Source organism: Sylvia atricapilla, chromosome 8 (assembly GCF_009819655.1).
Source record: "Sylvia atricapilla isolate bSylAtr1 chromosome 8, bSylAtr1.pri, whole genome shotgun sequence".
Classification (NCBI taxonomy): Eukaryota; Metazoa; Chordata; class Aves; order Passeriformes; family Sylviidae; genus Sylvia; species Sylvia atricapilla.
The window spans coordinates 18,884,134-18,900,507 of NC_089147.1; the positions used below are offsets into that span (position 1 = coordinate 18,884,134).

The window sequence follows — 16,374 nt, forward strand, 5'->3', positions numbered from 1 at the left end:
GTTTTGCTGGTTTCACCCTGTCACTTTGGGAAGCAGCTCCTGTTTTTTAATCTCCATAAGCCTCTAGTCTCACACCAAAAAAATGTCCCCTCCTGAAATGTAATCCTCTTACTTCAGTTACACTGCTATGCTCCAGTTATGCCCATGTGCTTGGGAGCACAGGCAGCAGTGTTTCTGAGTGTGCCAAAGGTTGGAAAAACTTAAATATCCAAGCACCTAAAGGAAGCCTAACTTTTTTGGACAAGCTTGTGGATTCCCTATGCTGTGGGGCCTCACTTGCAAAAAAAAAAGAAACAACCAAAAAATTGCAAACAAACGAAACAAGAATAAAACCCCACCACAAAACAAACAAACAAAACCCCAAAACAAAATAAAACAAATTAGGCATCTTTGAACATGTATCAGTTGGCATCACCCTCAGTTTGCTTGCTTCCATGGAAAGGGGAATGAAGACATTGTGGAGCACCTTCTGCACGCTTATGGATCACATGCTTAGAGAACTAAAGGTCATTATACAGCCAGGGAAGTGCAGTGACAATTTGAGATGAAATTTGCAAGTGGTGGGGACAAATAGAAAAGTTTCAGGGGTGAAATGAGATTGGTGGAGTGCAATACATCACTCTGACTCAAAGGAAGCAGTTTCTAAGCAGCAGTCAGTGTTTTGGCAGATGGTGGGCTCTGGGAGGCAGCTCTTAAAGCAGATCCCAAAGTCTGGTGCTCCATGTGAAAATCAATGCCCTGACAAGATCCAGCTTGGAGATTTACATACTATAACCAAGAAAAATGGAGGAGAGAGCTCTCACTCATGTTTTCCTTGCTTTGGCATGTCTTCACTGTACATGAAACTCATCCTGTGCAAACCACACACACTGTTCAGCCACGTGCCTGTAACAGGACACAGCTGCTGGCTGTGACACAGAGCAACACCTCATACAACAGTAGTACAAACAGGGGTGAATTTCACTCAGGGCAGCATAATTTCCTTGTGCCTCGGGTTTCTCCTCTGCCAAGTAACTGCTACATTTGCCTGCTTCGGGATACTGATATCATTCTCCAGGCATGTGTTGTGCAAGAGGCTGTAAATTGCAGAGTGGCCTCATCATATATCTTTTACAGGTATCATCTTGTTCTGCTCTTATTTTGAGCTGCTCCCTAGTGCTGTTCAACACTGAGCAACTGCAGTGTTTCCTCTGGAGGGGGAATACTGTTTTGGAGGAAAGGTGCTATATAAGGAAGTACATGCACTGTGTGCCAAAGTTTCAATCTTGTAGTACAGCCTAATTTTCAGTGATAATGTGAGTGTTACCCAAATACTTTAATGTACTTAGAGAGGTTCTTCCCAATTCTACATCCTCCTTTTTATGTCGTTTGTTCCGTCATTTTGGATACTAGCAGCAGAATGGTGTTGAGGAACCTTTCCTGAACATCTGTGTAGAAAATTGGCCACTTGTTCCTTTGAACTCTTGCTTTTGTAATTTACTCTCTGTTTTGCTACTTTGTTCTTAGCTGCAGGATAAGACTGCCTGTTTCACTACTTTGGGATTCTAAAGCTTGGAGTTTTAAGTGTCTGGAAGAGGTTTGTCTCAGCAACTTTTCACTGGAGATGAGATGTTTTCTTCACTTCCACACATTAAACAAAGGAAGCCTAAAAGGAATATGCCCAAAGACTTTTTCCAGACCTGATACTTAAATCTCTCTATCTCCCTTTTTGGAGGATTACTAAAAATTGAACTGAAAGGGTAATAGGAAACTGTTGTAACTGCGGAGTGAACTGTTGTCTTTTGATCGGCTGTAAGTGCATTTTCCTCTGGGTTGATTCCCACTGGTCATGATGCTTCTTTTGTTGCAGGTATCTCTGCTAACCAATCTCAGGTCTTGCCTGACCTAAGGAATCATTTAATCTTATCTATGAACTTCCTCCTGGATGCCTGTGAAAGTACAGAGACATTTGTGACTTCTCAAAGCAAAGCACCTATGTGTAAGGAATGGTGAAAGGGAGCAAAGAGTTAAAATGCAAAAGATGATAAACTTATCTAACTCCTAGCTTTTCCTTGCAAATTCACATCAATCTCACTCATGTTTGGTAACTGTATTGAAACACAAAACCCGTGGATTTTAAATTTAGGGGAGTCTGAATGTGGTCTGGTTTGAGTCTTTGTACATTTAAGTCTCTGTATTTCAGAGCACAGTCCAGTTGTTCATGCAGGTTGCATCCCTATCCTGTCTGATCATTCTCACTGCCTGCACTTGCAAGGTGCAGCTCAGCAGCATCTAATCCTTCCCTGTCTCCTGCCTTTTCCCACAGTGCTTGTCGTGCTAAATCATGTTTTGTCTTTTAGAGAATTCTTTGCATTTTTTTTTCTTGCTGGATGCCTTCTGAAGGGCCCCTTTAAAACTAAAATCTAAGGGAGAATTTTGACAATTAGTAATGTCCAGATAAGCAATATTGCTTGCCTGGGATTTGGCTTTTAAGAAAAATGGATTTCCAAAGCAGTAGTTACTTTTCTTCAATCTCCAGGAAGATACTGGAGCAGTCATTTCAAACTGGAAATATGATACTTACATTCAGGGGTAATTTTTTTTTGGTTTTGTTGTTTGTTTGTTTGGGGGTTTTTTGGATTTTGTTTGGTGGTTGGTTTTGGTTGGTTGGGTTTTTTTTTTAATATTTTTAAAACTAAGAGGAGTCAGAAATAGGTTTGGGGCGGGGAGTGTGTGGACTGAGAAGTTTCAGTTCTGGATCAGAACTTTGCTGTAAGAGTATCACTAAGCATGTGGTTGGTGCAATGCTCCAGGTATAAGAACTTGCAAACTGAGGATCCTACCGCCAAGGGAATCTTCTCTGCTGGATTCTGGTACCAGTGGTGAAGCCCCTCTTTCATTGTTTCAGCTTTTCACTCAATTACAGGTGTAAAGGCTAAGAGAAAACAACCCCCCTTAAAGGTGTGATAACTGTATGTGTTTGCAGCAAGTATAAGAAAATGCCTTTAATTATTTAGTGGTTCTATGTGATGTTTTAAAAGTTACTTCAAAAAAATTATGTATTTTAATAATATTTATTGTTTTCTAAGCCAGATGCAGATTTCACAGATAGCCAGTGTGATTTCTGCAGATAAGGAATGATAATGATAACACAGATAATTAGCAGTGAGCATCGAAAAGATGGAAACTGACTTTTTAAAACCTAGCTTTGGTGGTGGTCAATTCAAAGGCAATTTGATGAAAGTCAAATTGTATAAGTTAATACACTTTTCCTGATAACTTTGATGCAATTTCCTGTGACAAAAAAAAGTCCTCACTCAAAGCTTTAGATAAACAAAGAGCAGGAGATGTAATGTGAATATGAGACTTATTAAAAGCATTTCCCCTTGGGAAGTAAACTTTACAAAATGCTGTGTCAGCGCAGGAATGCAGCACTGTCCCCAGTAGGTCAGCCAGCGTGCTCCACAGCTGCAGTTCATTTTCTGTTTCTTAGGAATAAATGACTGAGGCAGAGGAACCCAAAGAAGTGAATTGCTTAATACTACTTGCATAATATCAGTGCTTTAGAGCTGATGCATGTGTGTTTCCATAAAAATCTCGGAGACTGAGCAGGATTTCACTGGAACTGGAGCATGAGAGTTACAGAAAGAGAATGAGTAAATATCTTCAGTTAAGTGGAAAAGCTTGTGTTTCAATAGGCTAATGGCCCAGAAATTTTATTTTAGCAGAAAATGCAGGCATTCCTGGGACTGTAGTGGTAAATTTAGCTCTTACGCAGCTGCTGGTATTTGGCTCACTCAGCCCTCCTTATTAGACAGTGAGTTTCCCAAATGGGTGAAGAGCAGTGGTCTCCTGGAAGGCTTCTTCTCTTCAGTTGGTAGGATTTGTAAGTCTCCCATCCAATTGCCTCAGACAGTCTTCTGCTGTCTTCTAGGTTTTTGGGTTTTGACACTGCCCACTTGGAGCATCCCCTTTTCAGGTACAGGCACCATACTCTGTATTCACACCACCTGCTCAAAAAAAAAAAATCTCTTTTTTTCTTTTCCTTTTACTGTGTGTTGGCCTCTAGGTTGACAGCCCTGCTGTGATGGGTAATCCCTTCTTAATTTAGCCAACACAGTTTCATTGGCTTCAGTGTTGCACAGCTGTCCCTTCCTGCACAGGGATTCTTTAAGATGTAGATGTTCTTTTGCTTCTCCCAGCTAATATGTAGTAAATGTTGATTTCCATGTGCAAAGGCAAACGTTTTTCTAGTTGACTCTTTGTGCAATTTTTTCATCTCTGTTTCTCATGCCTTAAAGTAAATCACTGTTTTTAAAACTACTTACTACCACTTGTAGCTACTGAAATACTTTTCTTCTGGTCAGAGTGTTGGTAGTGGCTCAGTCAGAGTCTTTGAACCAGCAGTGTGCCCATATGGCCAAGAAGAACATTTAGAGTGTGTTAAATCCTGTGTGCTTTTTCAGCCTCTAGCACTGTGCAAATCACAGAATTTCTTGGTCAGTGAGAAATGGCTGTCTTGAGTCACTGTTGTTCACACATAACTGTGAGCAAACGGAATGGTCCTGACAGACAGACATGTCAAAGCAGGAGATACCATACCTTGGCTTCTTCAGCTCTGAATTTTTGCAGGAAGCCCTGAAATTTGCAATTGCAGAAAATGTCCTTCTGAGCCAGGCTGTGGGAGGATGTGGTTAACAGTGGCATAGGAGGCTGGGGGTGTAACCAGGGGTTTCAAAGCACTGCTTTACCAGGCTCTTGCCCTGCACTGGTACTGTAATAGTGCAGTGATGTTAAACGTTCACAGCACCAAACAGTGCAGAACACCAGTGGGTGCCCATGAATGGTGCTGTGGCCAGGAGTGCTCTTCTCCCTAGTCCCAGGCAGCCCACTCTGGGCACACTCTAGCTGAGTTGGCATCCCACAGCATCAGGTGAGGCCCAGTGTGAGACCAACGGTGCTTCCTTGACAAAATGATATAAAATGCTCTTGGGTTACTGGTTAGGGTAGCCTGCTACATCTCAAGAGTTTTTTGCCTTTGTTTCTGGTATCAGGGTGAGAGTTTTGGGGAAAGAAAAGGTAGTTGGCTGCATATGTGCTTTCTCTAGTTCTGTAGGGTTTTATCCAGACGGAGCAAGGGAGTAGGTTTTTTTTTAATTAAAAAAGCTTAAAATGTAAATGTGGGCATTCACACATGCATTTTTTTCAATTTTTTGAGGTATATAGTCAGTCAACATGTTGGAATTTCCTGGACAATTAGTCAGGAACTCTGAAGAGCCATTTAATAAAAATCTTTATTAGCACATTTATGCTTTGAAAGATTCTCATTCTGCAGTTCAAATGCTCTATCTTTTAAATGAAAAGTACCTTTTCCCTTTGGTATGACTTTTTTTTTTTTTTTTCCCAGAGCAGTGTTTTCTTTGAGGATGGCTGAATATGTTGCTTTTCTTAGACACTATTCTTAGTGAGTTCTCTGAACTTAGAAACAGATGCTGCTAGAAATGTAGTGATAGAAACTCTCCAGAACATCACAATTTAGAGTCTTACAAGGATCTTGCTCTACCCAGTGTTTGGTTCAGTAAGTTTAATGGCATCTGTAGGCCCTAGTTGATCATTTACCTAAATTTCTGTGATCATTCAACACTGAGTTTGAAATGCTTCGGGCAGAATATTTTGCTGACTGCACTAATAAAAATGCAAAGGTAAAATTTCAGGACAAAGCAAGCTGGTCTGTACTGATTAGGTATTACTAAATAGATGTAATATCTACAAGTGGTGTTTCAAGAGTTTTTTTGTCATGTGTTTTAGCCATATCATGTTAAATGTTAACAAAAATACCCTGAATACTTTCCCAGCATCATTTGGGAAGTGATTTCTCTAATTTCTCTAGGGAACATTGTTTGCCCTTATGATCCAAGCAGTCAGAAACACATTAATAAGAAATCATGTTACGTTAAGATGTAAAGGGATGAAAAGAAGATCAAATCCTTGAGCAATATAGAAACTACTTGAAGTATCAAGCTTTCTTTGGGCAATAGACAATTTTCTAATGTTGTTCTGAATCTGGTTTTAGATTCAGGAGGCCTTTGTAACCTTGGCTAAGAGATTAATTGATAATTCACTATTTTAGCAGTATACTTTGATGGAATGAGTTGAAGATAAAAGCAGCTTTGTGGACCACGTTAGATGAGCAGAGGCAGTGATCTGGGCCCGTGTGTCAGGCCCAAGCTGGAGCTGCCACCCTGCCCAAGGAGCAGGTACCAAACATGGCCTGATGGTGCCGTGTTTTGGGGTTCACAGCAAGCACTGCACCAGCAGGGCCCTGAAGACACCAGGAAAGGCCAGCTCTTCTGAGAGTTCTGCAGGCTTCCACTGTCTGCTGGCAGCTTGAAAAATTCTCAGTTACCAGTTGCCTAGAGGGTTTTAATCTGTGAATGTTTAAAATAGTCAATTGATTTGGCATATTGACATGTTTAGTGTACCATGAGAATTCCAGCAGTTGCATTAAATGCAATTACTTTGTAAAAGATAGAATGTTATTCCTTTTAATGTGCTTGTAATTGCAGACTTCCTCAGTGCCTGTCTCTTTCTTTCTGCTGTTAAATACACAAAATTGTTTGAAATGGCATTTTTATTGTAAGCTTAATGTGTACTGCTTCCATTATCAAGAAAGGTGTATATTTTTGGATCATGTCTTTTGTAGTTCATATGATTTTTTTCCCTGAGGGAAGGATTCATTTTTTTTTCTGTTGCATCACATAAAGTCGTGCATCGATTTTAGGCAGGTTGTCTGGCAACAGTAAAATAAGAACATCGGTAAAATGTGTTGGGTGCCAAACTTTGTAGTCTACTTTCTTAGTTTGAAATTGGGCACATGGCATGTGCATGTAAAAAGTGTGAAAATTGATAAGATTTTAGTGAAGTGTACCAGACTGATGGTCTTGTACAGAAATAAAAATTTGCATTTCCAAGTGAGGCAGCCTTTGGTCATCCAGAGGAAAAAACGTAAAAAGCTCAGACGGTTAAAGAAGGAAGATGGAGGTCAGGTGTCCATTTTGAAGTAGCAGCTGGAGATGCAGGTTATCCATTATGGGAACCACTTTGCAGAGTCTTTGGAAGTAAAGCAAAGCAATGCAAAACCTAGAAAACTGGTATGTTGAACAAAGCCATGGAGAAGAAGGCCTTTTTGAAGAGAATGCTCTTCTCACCTTATGCACCATCTTGCTGGAGTCAAAAAAGAATCCAAGCATTGTCTCTCTCCCGTAGTCCTAGGACCAAACTGGCAAAGCCAGGCACAGAGCAGTACACAAGAAGTAACCAAATGTGTCACACATAGGGACCTGTGTGCCTGACAAGTTTGCCTTATATTGGACACATCCATGGAAGCTCTGAGAGCAGCTCCTAAGGCAGGCAGGAGATGGAGTGCGTGGTGTCCACATTGGGGTGCAGGCACAGGCAGCAGATTCTTATTTAACTTTGAATTCTGCTGTGTTTGCCTTGTTCTTTGAATTTCTTCTCAGTTCTAGTTCTTGTTTGTGATCTTATAGCCTCCTTGACCTGCCTCCTAAGCCCCCGAAGGGCATGGCCTATTCTTTGAATTCATAAGTTCCTTGAACTTTGCCATTTAAGTAATTTGGTCTGTTGCCTTTTCCTTTTGTTGGCCAGTCTTTTCTGTTAAAGCCATATGATCTCATGATTTTGTATCTATTGATGATGTTTTCAGGCACAGCTGTAAGTTCAGTGCCTGGAATAAAGCTTGTTAATTCTCCTGTGTTTTACTTTCTGGCTTGCTTTATGCCTTCAGGTTGTTTTTCTGAGTTTGTCTCCCACTATGTGAAGTGGCTTAATGTGCATATGAATAAACAAGGTAGAGAGCTCTGAGTTATCCACAGTGAACTTGCTCTAGACTTTCCCCTGTGATAGATCTGAAATCTTACATTGGCTTTCTGCACTTAGTCATGGATTGCTGGTGTCTGGGAATCAAGTGAGATTATCCAGTAACAGAAGATACTGAACTAGATGCATGGGGCATGATTTGGGTTCCTATTTCCTATTTACACTGTGTCTCCAGAAAGGCAAAAAAAAGGAAATAGGTGGTGTGATTTCCATCACTCTTTTGCTTTCAAGTGTCAAGTAAACACTGCACAAGTATTTTCAAGTTAATACCCCACAAGAGCAGAGACTCAAAGCATAGATGCCATTAATGTTTTTTGACTAGATGCATTATGGCATTATTTTTAATTTCATTAGTCTTCTAGATGAGTACAAAAATCATTGATGAACCATGATGATAGTTATTGCTCTTCCACAATGACGTGGTGACTGCCAAAGGAATGAAGGTCATATTCAGATGATAAGATGCAAAGTACCATTTCGTACTGAAGTAATTAAATGTCAAGTTCTGTCAGTGATGAGATCTAGTGCTGACAAAGCTTCTGTAACTTAACAATCCATTGGTTTTGGCAGATGAAGGAAATAATTGCAAAGCGTTCTCCCATTTCTTTCCTCTCATTCTATCTACTTCAGACAATTAAGGTCACTTGCCAATATCAGTAGCAGCAATTCCTCTCCCAAGACTAAAAGCATATGTTCTTTTAAATATATATTGTTCAGGTATAGAGTTGCAGAGCAAGATTTGCAGTAATTCTTGGAAGAAGTTGTCAGGAAATTTGACACAGTCATGAAACCTGAAACAGTACCTAGGTGTGTACAACTGCATGTTTGTAGAACAGTGGTGCATTCATGCTCTGGTTGTAGGACTCAATGGAAGAATGGAGTTTCACTTCTGATTTGCTGTTTTGACCTGCATGGATCAGCTACACAGTACTTCAGCACCTCACCATTTCAAGCAGTGCTATTCTGTGTCCCATTTTGTAATTCTCATCAGATGTAAGAATGAGAATTGCTGTATGAATTGGAGCAGTCGTTACTTATTCTCTTCTTCCAAGCTTTATATTAAAAAAAGCAACCAGTTACCCAGAAGACTTTGTTAAAATTCATTAACATGAATTGTTGATAACAGTAAGTGATTTTGCTTGATAGCAATCTCATGCTTAATCTGTCATTGTAAAATGCAATTGTAATGCACAAAATGGAATTAAAATGCCTTTCAGAGTCCACAAAGAAAACCACAAATTGGCAGTGCTCTAGCCAGTCTGACCTGGTTTGTTTTTGTGTCTCTTTTAGGCTGAGATGGTAATACTTGCCTTGTAGGGATCTCTATCTGTGGCACTGCAGCATCAGTGTCCTCAAAATAAAGTTGCTGCTTTTTGTTACTGGTATTTTAGGTGGAGAATGCCTATCTTCAGATGAAGCTCTTAACCCATGTTATCATGTAAGATAATGTAACACAGAAATTGTACTGCAAAATGGGGAATATAGTGCCCTAGCAGGTAACTGGTTTGTTGAAGAATTAAGACTTCAAGGAGCAAGCCTGTGCTAGGTTCACGCATAGCCATTGGTCTTGAGGACACAAAGGAGTACCATTCTCTGGTAGCCTCTGTCCTCCTTTTCCAGGAAAGAGAACAAAAATCATCTTGCTAACCCACTGGGATCTGGCTTGCAGTTTCTTCTGCAGGTCTATGAGCAGAGATAAAGATGGGTGTAGCCTTAATCATTCTTAGGACTGGATTTAGCTGTGTAGTCACGGGTGTAACCAGAAGGCAGTTGCACAAGCTATGAAGCTGATTCCTCAGTCATCTTCTATTTACCTGCCTTAATGACTGGAAACCAGAGTGTTGGAAATACTCAAAATTATTTTACTGATGTATTTTTTACCTTTTTACAACTTAAAGATATTTAAGTTGTATTTCTTTAGGTTGCTTGCTTGCTGATGCTGCAGTAGGTCTACAGCTAAGTTTGGAGAAAGTGGTGTTTTAAGTGGACAAGAGCAGCTGTGGCTGCTCTGGCTCTCATGGTAGGAACTGATGTATTAGGATTCACAGGAATTCTGGGTTTGGCTACATGAGTTATGTAGGTACTGTGCTTAGTGGAAAATGGATGCATTGGGGTAGAGAAGCAAGGGTAAAATAACTTGAAGTGTTGAGTATATGAAAGACTAAGGTAAAAGGAAGGACTGAAGGGAGTCATCATCTTCTAGATAACTGAAGTGAAAAGGCCTTGAGAGGTGTCATGCAACTGAGGAATGGTGGCAGAAGCAAAAACGAGCCAGGTGAGATGGAGAAGGCAAGGTGAAGAGTTCTGAAGAAAGGCAGATGTGAGTTGAAGCAACTGCTCAAGCAAGAAGGCAGCTCTGTCACTCACAGTTGGGAGCAAATTCAAGGGGAAGGTAGAAAAAGGAAAGAAATCTAGGAGGAGGATTCTGGCAATTGCAAGCAAGTGCGTCCAGAGGACTGGGTAGCAATTTTTCTGGTTTTCAGTCATTTTTCTAGAGCCACACTAGCTGCTGTGGACTTCAGAGTGGCGGCTGCCAGTGAATGGCTCAGGAGAAGTGAAACGTCGCACTTTGTCATTTTTTCCTATCTGGGTGGGGTTTGTTTGTTCATTTTTAAACACCTGCCAGGTGGTTCCAGTTGAAGAGGATGACTTCAAAAGGCAGTATTCCCATTATTCCATATAGGATTGAAGTGCTAAAGGAGCGTGACACTTACTTTAACTGGTGATAATTGTAAGGTCCTTGCTTGCAGATGTTGCTTTTGTGTTGATCTTTCATGCAAAGCCTAATGCTTTTGCATGAGGGAAGGAGAGCTTGTTTGGAGCTGTGATTACCAACCAGAAGGGGTCTTACTGTGCAGTGGGAACACACTAGAAATAGTCTCTGAAGGTTTTTATTTGTTGGGAGTGATAGTACCATGAAAGCTTAGCCTTGCCACTCCGATGTCAGTTTTAATTTGTGAATAATTCTAAAAGATCCCAAGTTTAATGTACTGGTGGTGGATATAGAGTAAAAAGGGAGATGTGTTTGTTTGCCTTCTAAATAATTTTATCTGTTTAATGTTTCTTTTCCTCATTAATTGTGCTTGCTGTTAAAATCTACTGTAGTGAATTTCCTGTTGATGTTATGGACGTACCTGATTTGTATGGCTAAGAAACAGAGATGTTTAAAAGCACTTAGGTGCTTAGGAGTCCATTAGGAATATCACAGATTCCTAAATATATGTGTGCGTGTACTCTGTAGCCCTTAAGGGAATACTTTTCAAGACTGATTTTTTTGTTTTAAAATTTTCTAAATGGTCACTGTTTCAATAATAAAATCAATCATTTGTAGTCATCTGCTGATTGGAACCTCTGATAGGTGTGTTTCTAACAGTAGATGAATAAAGATGAAATGTGCATCTGCCTCTTGGAGGCTTCTGGCATCTATCAGATAAAATCAGTTCTGGGAGCAGAAGCAGGGAGATAAGTTTCTGTGGCAGCAGCTAAAAGTCTGTTTACCCTGTATCATCTCTTGTGTTGTGCAAATACAGGTCTTGTCTTCCAGCCTGCCATGCGTATTGAATTTTAGCACATCCTTTTCAACTCAGGTGCCTGTGTAAGTTCAGTCATGCTCCCTTGCAAGCATCTTCTTCAGCTAGACAGGAGTTTTTTTAGGGGGAGGCATTGAGTTAACATGAAGAAACCTCTGCTCTGTTTCATTTCATCCTTGTCTATGACACCTTGGGCTGGATTTGAGACTGTCACCTGTCTTGCTTCAGGTAGACTTCTCACCCAAGGGTTTCACCCTCCCTTGTCGCATGTAGCCTTGCTCTGTTTGCTTCCCACACATCCCTAGAAGGCCAAGCACAGCCTGCTTCCCCCACACCTCACACATATGCAGTGGCAAGTCTTTGTGCTTGCCAGCTTGTGTTGGTCTCTTCTAGTCTTAGCTTGAGAACATGTTCCTGCCCCGTTTTTCTTCCTCCTGTCTCCTGTAGCCTCAATGAACTTTTTTTTTCCCTTGTTGCTATGGTTACACTGTCTTTGAAATCAGCTGGTTCTTTCTCATGATTGGAGCCAGTTCTTAGCCATATAGGTTCTGGCAGTAGTCCTGTCTAACATTAGTCATTGCATAAGCATTATGCCCATATTTTTGAGGGTCTTTGTGTGTTTGTTTCTGCTCCAGGAATACTGTTACCTGTGAAACAAAAGCTCATTGTTATCTCAAAAATCAAGATCAGCCTTGCAGTGTGCAAATCTGGCATTCTGATACTTGCTGATTTTTATTTTGGCCATCATCAAAACTAGCATGTGGTGTTCCCTAACCACTTCTTCCCTTTTCTTCGGAAATACTATTTTACTGTTGTCTACGTACTCGGATTCCTGCAGGAAATTTCAGAACACTGTATTTTCTTCCTCGTATTTTTAATGAAGGGAATGCAATTTTTATCTGTCAACTGACATAGTGGGCAGGACTGTGTTGGGAGGCAGCTGATGGTGTAAGGAAGGGGCACCCTGCTTTTGTAAGCACATACTAAAGTCTTATGCCTTGGCTTCCTCTTTTGTCTTCAAAAAGCTTTGAAATTGCTGTGGAAAATGCACTGTAGGAAGAAGTCTCTGGGAGCACAGGGATGTCAAAAGTATGGGTGTTGCATCTGAATGCTCAGCCAGCCAGGCTGACTTCATGTGTGCTTTAGTCATTAAGGGTCACTTGAATTGTAGCAAACCATAGGCAGGAGGCCCAAGACCAGTGTGCTGATCTAGGACTAGCAACAGTTGACTGAAGGGGAATTTTTCATGTCTCTATTTGTTATAGATGTAAGACTTCTGATCTCAATTTCTGTCTAATCAGTCACTGCCCAGAAGACTAGAAGAATGTGCTGTTAATCAAAGTGTCTCTATTAGGTTAAACTCTCTTCAGGAATAAGTATGAAAGAGTTTGTTTCCTAAAATCCCAAGCAAAAAGATGCATTTCTAGAAGCCCTTACATAGCAGAGAGCTCACAGGAAAAAGTACTAACTTTGTCTTTTTGTCAAGAGGGTTTAAATCTCAAACCTATTGAATCCCAGCTTTACAAATTTAGAGGAATGCAGATCTGTAACTGAATGTTACGACTTGTTCTGTTTGTGCTGCTTGTTTAGGAAAAGGTATTTTTCACTGGATTTTTGCAAAGCAATTTCTAGGCTCTTCCAAGTGAAGCCACTGTGTCCAGTTACAGTTACAGTAAACTGATGTTCAGAAACCAGGTATCCTTAAAGGATGAAATATCTTGCTGAAACCTACAGTTAATTTCTGAAGGGGGTAAGATTGTCATCCTTATGCATCAGGGTCCACACACTGAAAAGTGAATAACAGATACAATCATCACTAATTTCATTTTTGAGAATTGCATCTTCCACATTTCCATCTTGTATGATATTTCCAGTTTAATTCCAAGTTCTGTATTAAAAGGAAATTCCTCAATAATTCTGCCCCATATCCTGAAGTGACATGCATGTGGTTATTCATAATTGTTTCCAGACATCACTATGATATTTTTTGTTTTCATTAAGCAAGAGCTTTCAGCTTTAGTGGTTGGATGTTTGCCTTTAAATGTAGATGAAGCAGGTCTTCATGATACTGAGAAAGTACCCTTTCCAAAATAGATACCGTCTGAGTAAAGGGCTTTACACTACCCTCAGAGAAAATAAATAATTGTTTTAGCATTTGTCAGTTTGTACATGTATTCGCTATGTGATACTACCTCTATATGAGGTAATATCTTGTTAAACAAACAAAGCAATTTAGGGATTATTGTAAATCACGCTGATGTCAACAGAAGCAACATCCTTAAAAGCCTCAGCTGTAAGACTTTCTCCGTGGGATTTGGTTTCTAATGCCAACTTTTAAATATTTTCTTAACTGTGACTTGTTGCTGCAGTGATCCTGTTCTTGCTCTTTCAGAATGAGAAGGCTTTGGGGCATTCCGTGAGCCGCTCTAGTAACATCTCAAAGGTATGTTGCTCAATGTAACTCAGTCTTTGATAAACTTGGGGATATTGGGATTTCTTTCATTTCAAAATTGGGTGATACATGTGATGATGTGACCAGTAGAAAATGCTTTTTATGCCTGTCATTGATAGTCACTCCTGAAACATTAGAACTCTGGTGTTTTGCAGACTCTCTTTACAGGTCAAATGAAATGGAAGCTATGGTAGGTTTTCTCTTTCACACTGTCAGCCTCCTTAGCTTGATAGGAGCAAGATAGATGACAGATGCCTGAGATCTTATCTTGGAGGGAAAGTGGTTCCAAAAACATCACTCAAGTATGTTTTATAAGATCAAGCTCTGTAAGATATGTATAGCTGTGCATACCATAATATGTGTAGGATATGAGGGTAAATGGTATTATACAGTTACTTCAACACTGAATTATTTTTACGTGCCATGAGTTTGTTATCAGGACATGACTATGTAAGTATTTTTAAATGTTTGATTTTACAGACCCTGGTCATGCAAGGCAAGCATGATGCCCCACCCATTGTAGTCACTCTTCAGCATAACCAGTGGGCACATCCAAGCATAATTTCTTTGTTATGCCATTAGGAAAAAGGTATCTTCTGTCCAAGAAAATTATTGCAATACATACCCTACTTCTGCATTGCAAGTAAGATTTTTTATTAGCTATAAGCCTGACAGTGTTTTGCTTACACAAGTACAATTGCTTAAAGCCTTCATGCAAGCAAGGCTGTGCTGGTTGAACAGTACTTTTCATGGGGTGCATAAGCTTCAAGTCTTTGTTGCCACAGTTTAAGTGGCTGCTTGTAGTTACTTTTAATAGAAGACTGAGTCATTATGGCTGCAACATAGTAAGTATTGTGAGTACTTCTGGATCTAGGGAATTGTTCCTGACTGTCTCCAGCAGAGGAGACCGTGTATATAATATAATAAACCATATAAATGTAATAAATAAACCATAATACTTGGTTTATATGTGCACAGACAGCTTTCACTATGGAGCTGAAAGACAGGATTACTGAGTGTACTAAACGATGAGCAGGGCAACTGCCCAATGCACAAGGTACTGACCAAGCTGTAGGTGTTGTTATCATGGATTAGTAAGAGATCATTTTGCATTTAGCATCAGAATATGTGCCTTCATATAAGTGATTTTGAAATAAAAACTGTGTGAGTATAAATTCTGATATAGGTTTTTCTAAAATGGGACTATGCTTGATCCTTTTTACCCTGCTTATTACCTGCCTAGGGATCCTTAATTGGATTTTCAGGTTTTGTTCAGCAGAGATAATAATTTTGCCATTAAGTATCATTGTACATTTCCCAGAGTGTCTCAAATCACCACAAACCTTTTGGAGGCAGCCCTTTGGTACTCATATGAATCTGCACATTTCATTCTTATTTCATCAAGAACTGATAGTGTGGCAGTGCCGTGGGAAGGACCTTGCACTCTGGCAAAGCTCTCCCTGGGAGTGCTGGCAAGTGAGACATCAATATTTACATTCATCTTGAAATGCTGAAGCATTCAACATGACTGCTGTGTGTTGCAAAAGCTAAAGTTTTCAATGAGATCAGAAGTCAGTTTTGCCAGTTTAATGGAGGAGACTTTTTGGTTGCAAAGTGAGCTTCCCAGAGGTGTTGATGTTCTTACTGCTCCTGTGTCACCCCTGTCTGATCCATTCTGTGCACCTTCTCCACTCTGGAGATAAGTTCAAACAAGGGCAGAGAGTGAAAGTCCCATCAGTGAAATGAGCCCTTCATTTGTCTACAAGTCTAAATGCTGCCTTGTGCCAGTTCAGTGCTAAACTGCAACAATTATTTTGTGGTTGACACGTGTTTTGGCTGTTGCAAGCAATGTCAAGTGGCAAATCAGGAAAGACTGTGGTAGTGGAGTGCTGCGTGGAAAGTTAAGTACACGGAAAATTTTTCTTTAGTTGTGCCTTCTAATAAGAAAGTGCCCATTTTTTTATTGTTCAGAATACCATAGCAACCTGGCCAATAAGGCAGATTGGATACATGTAAAGGAATAAGTATGGAAATGCTTGGCTGTCTGTATAGCCCTTTCTGAAATCCACAGAACTTGTTAATCCTACACCATTTAAACAGGAGCTTTCTAACCAAAATTGGGTTAAATCAATTACATGCTGCATTTCCAGATGTGTTGAGGTGTGTGTGTGTATGTGTGTACAGAAATAATAATCATGCTTTCTGCAACTGACTCAGCCATTGTTTTTCCACCCAAATCTAGCTTACAGCACAGCAACATAGCAAATCTGCTACAAATTCTTGGCACTGACACTTGATTCAAAGCCTTACTGGTGCTGATATGTCATTAGGAACCCGCTGTGATTATTACTGTGTATCTTTCCACTGCTCTCAGTTGCACAGTGCAATTTGAGTGGAAGAGATTGAGTCAGAATTCAGCCTTTAGCCAAGAGAGGATGCTGTGTTACTTATTGTGACCAAGGAAAGCAATGCTCATGGGCTAAAAGAGATCAGGGAGAGAGGCAGACAGATGGTGCT

At 40.2% G+C, this 16,374-nt stretch overlaps 2 protein-coding genes across 6 annotated transcripts in view; one reads left to right on the top strand and one right to left on the bottom strand.

Moving 5' to 3' along the window:
• LOC136364217 (broad substrate specificity ATP-binding cassette transporter ABCG2-like) overlaps positions 1 to 16,374 on the bottom strand; it is a 249,788-nt gene that overhangs the window by 120,727 nt on the left and 112,687 nt on the right. The gene's annotated exons all lie outside the window — the stretch shown is intronic.
• Positions 1 to 16,374, top strand: part of MARCHF8 (membrane associated ring-CH-type finger 8) — an 87,891-nt gene that overhangs the window by 49,642 nt on the left and 21,875 nt on the right. For 4 of the 5 annotated variants that reach the window (XM_066323923.1, XM_066323922.1, XM_066323921.1 and 1 more), the window contains one exon: positions 13,798 to 13,848. The exons of the other annotated variant lie outside the window; for it this stretch is intronic. In XM_066323923.1, the coding sequence (XP_066180020.1) occupies positions 13,798 to 13,848 (51 nt within the window). The remainder of the gene's footprint in view (positions 1 to 13,797; positions 13,849 to 16,374) is intronic. 5 annotated transcript variants of the gene reach the window in all.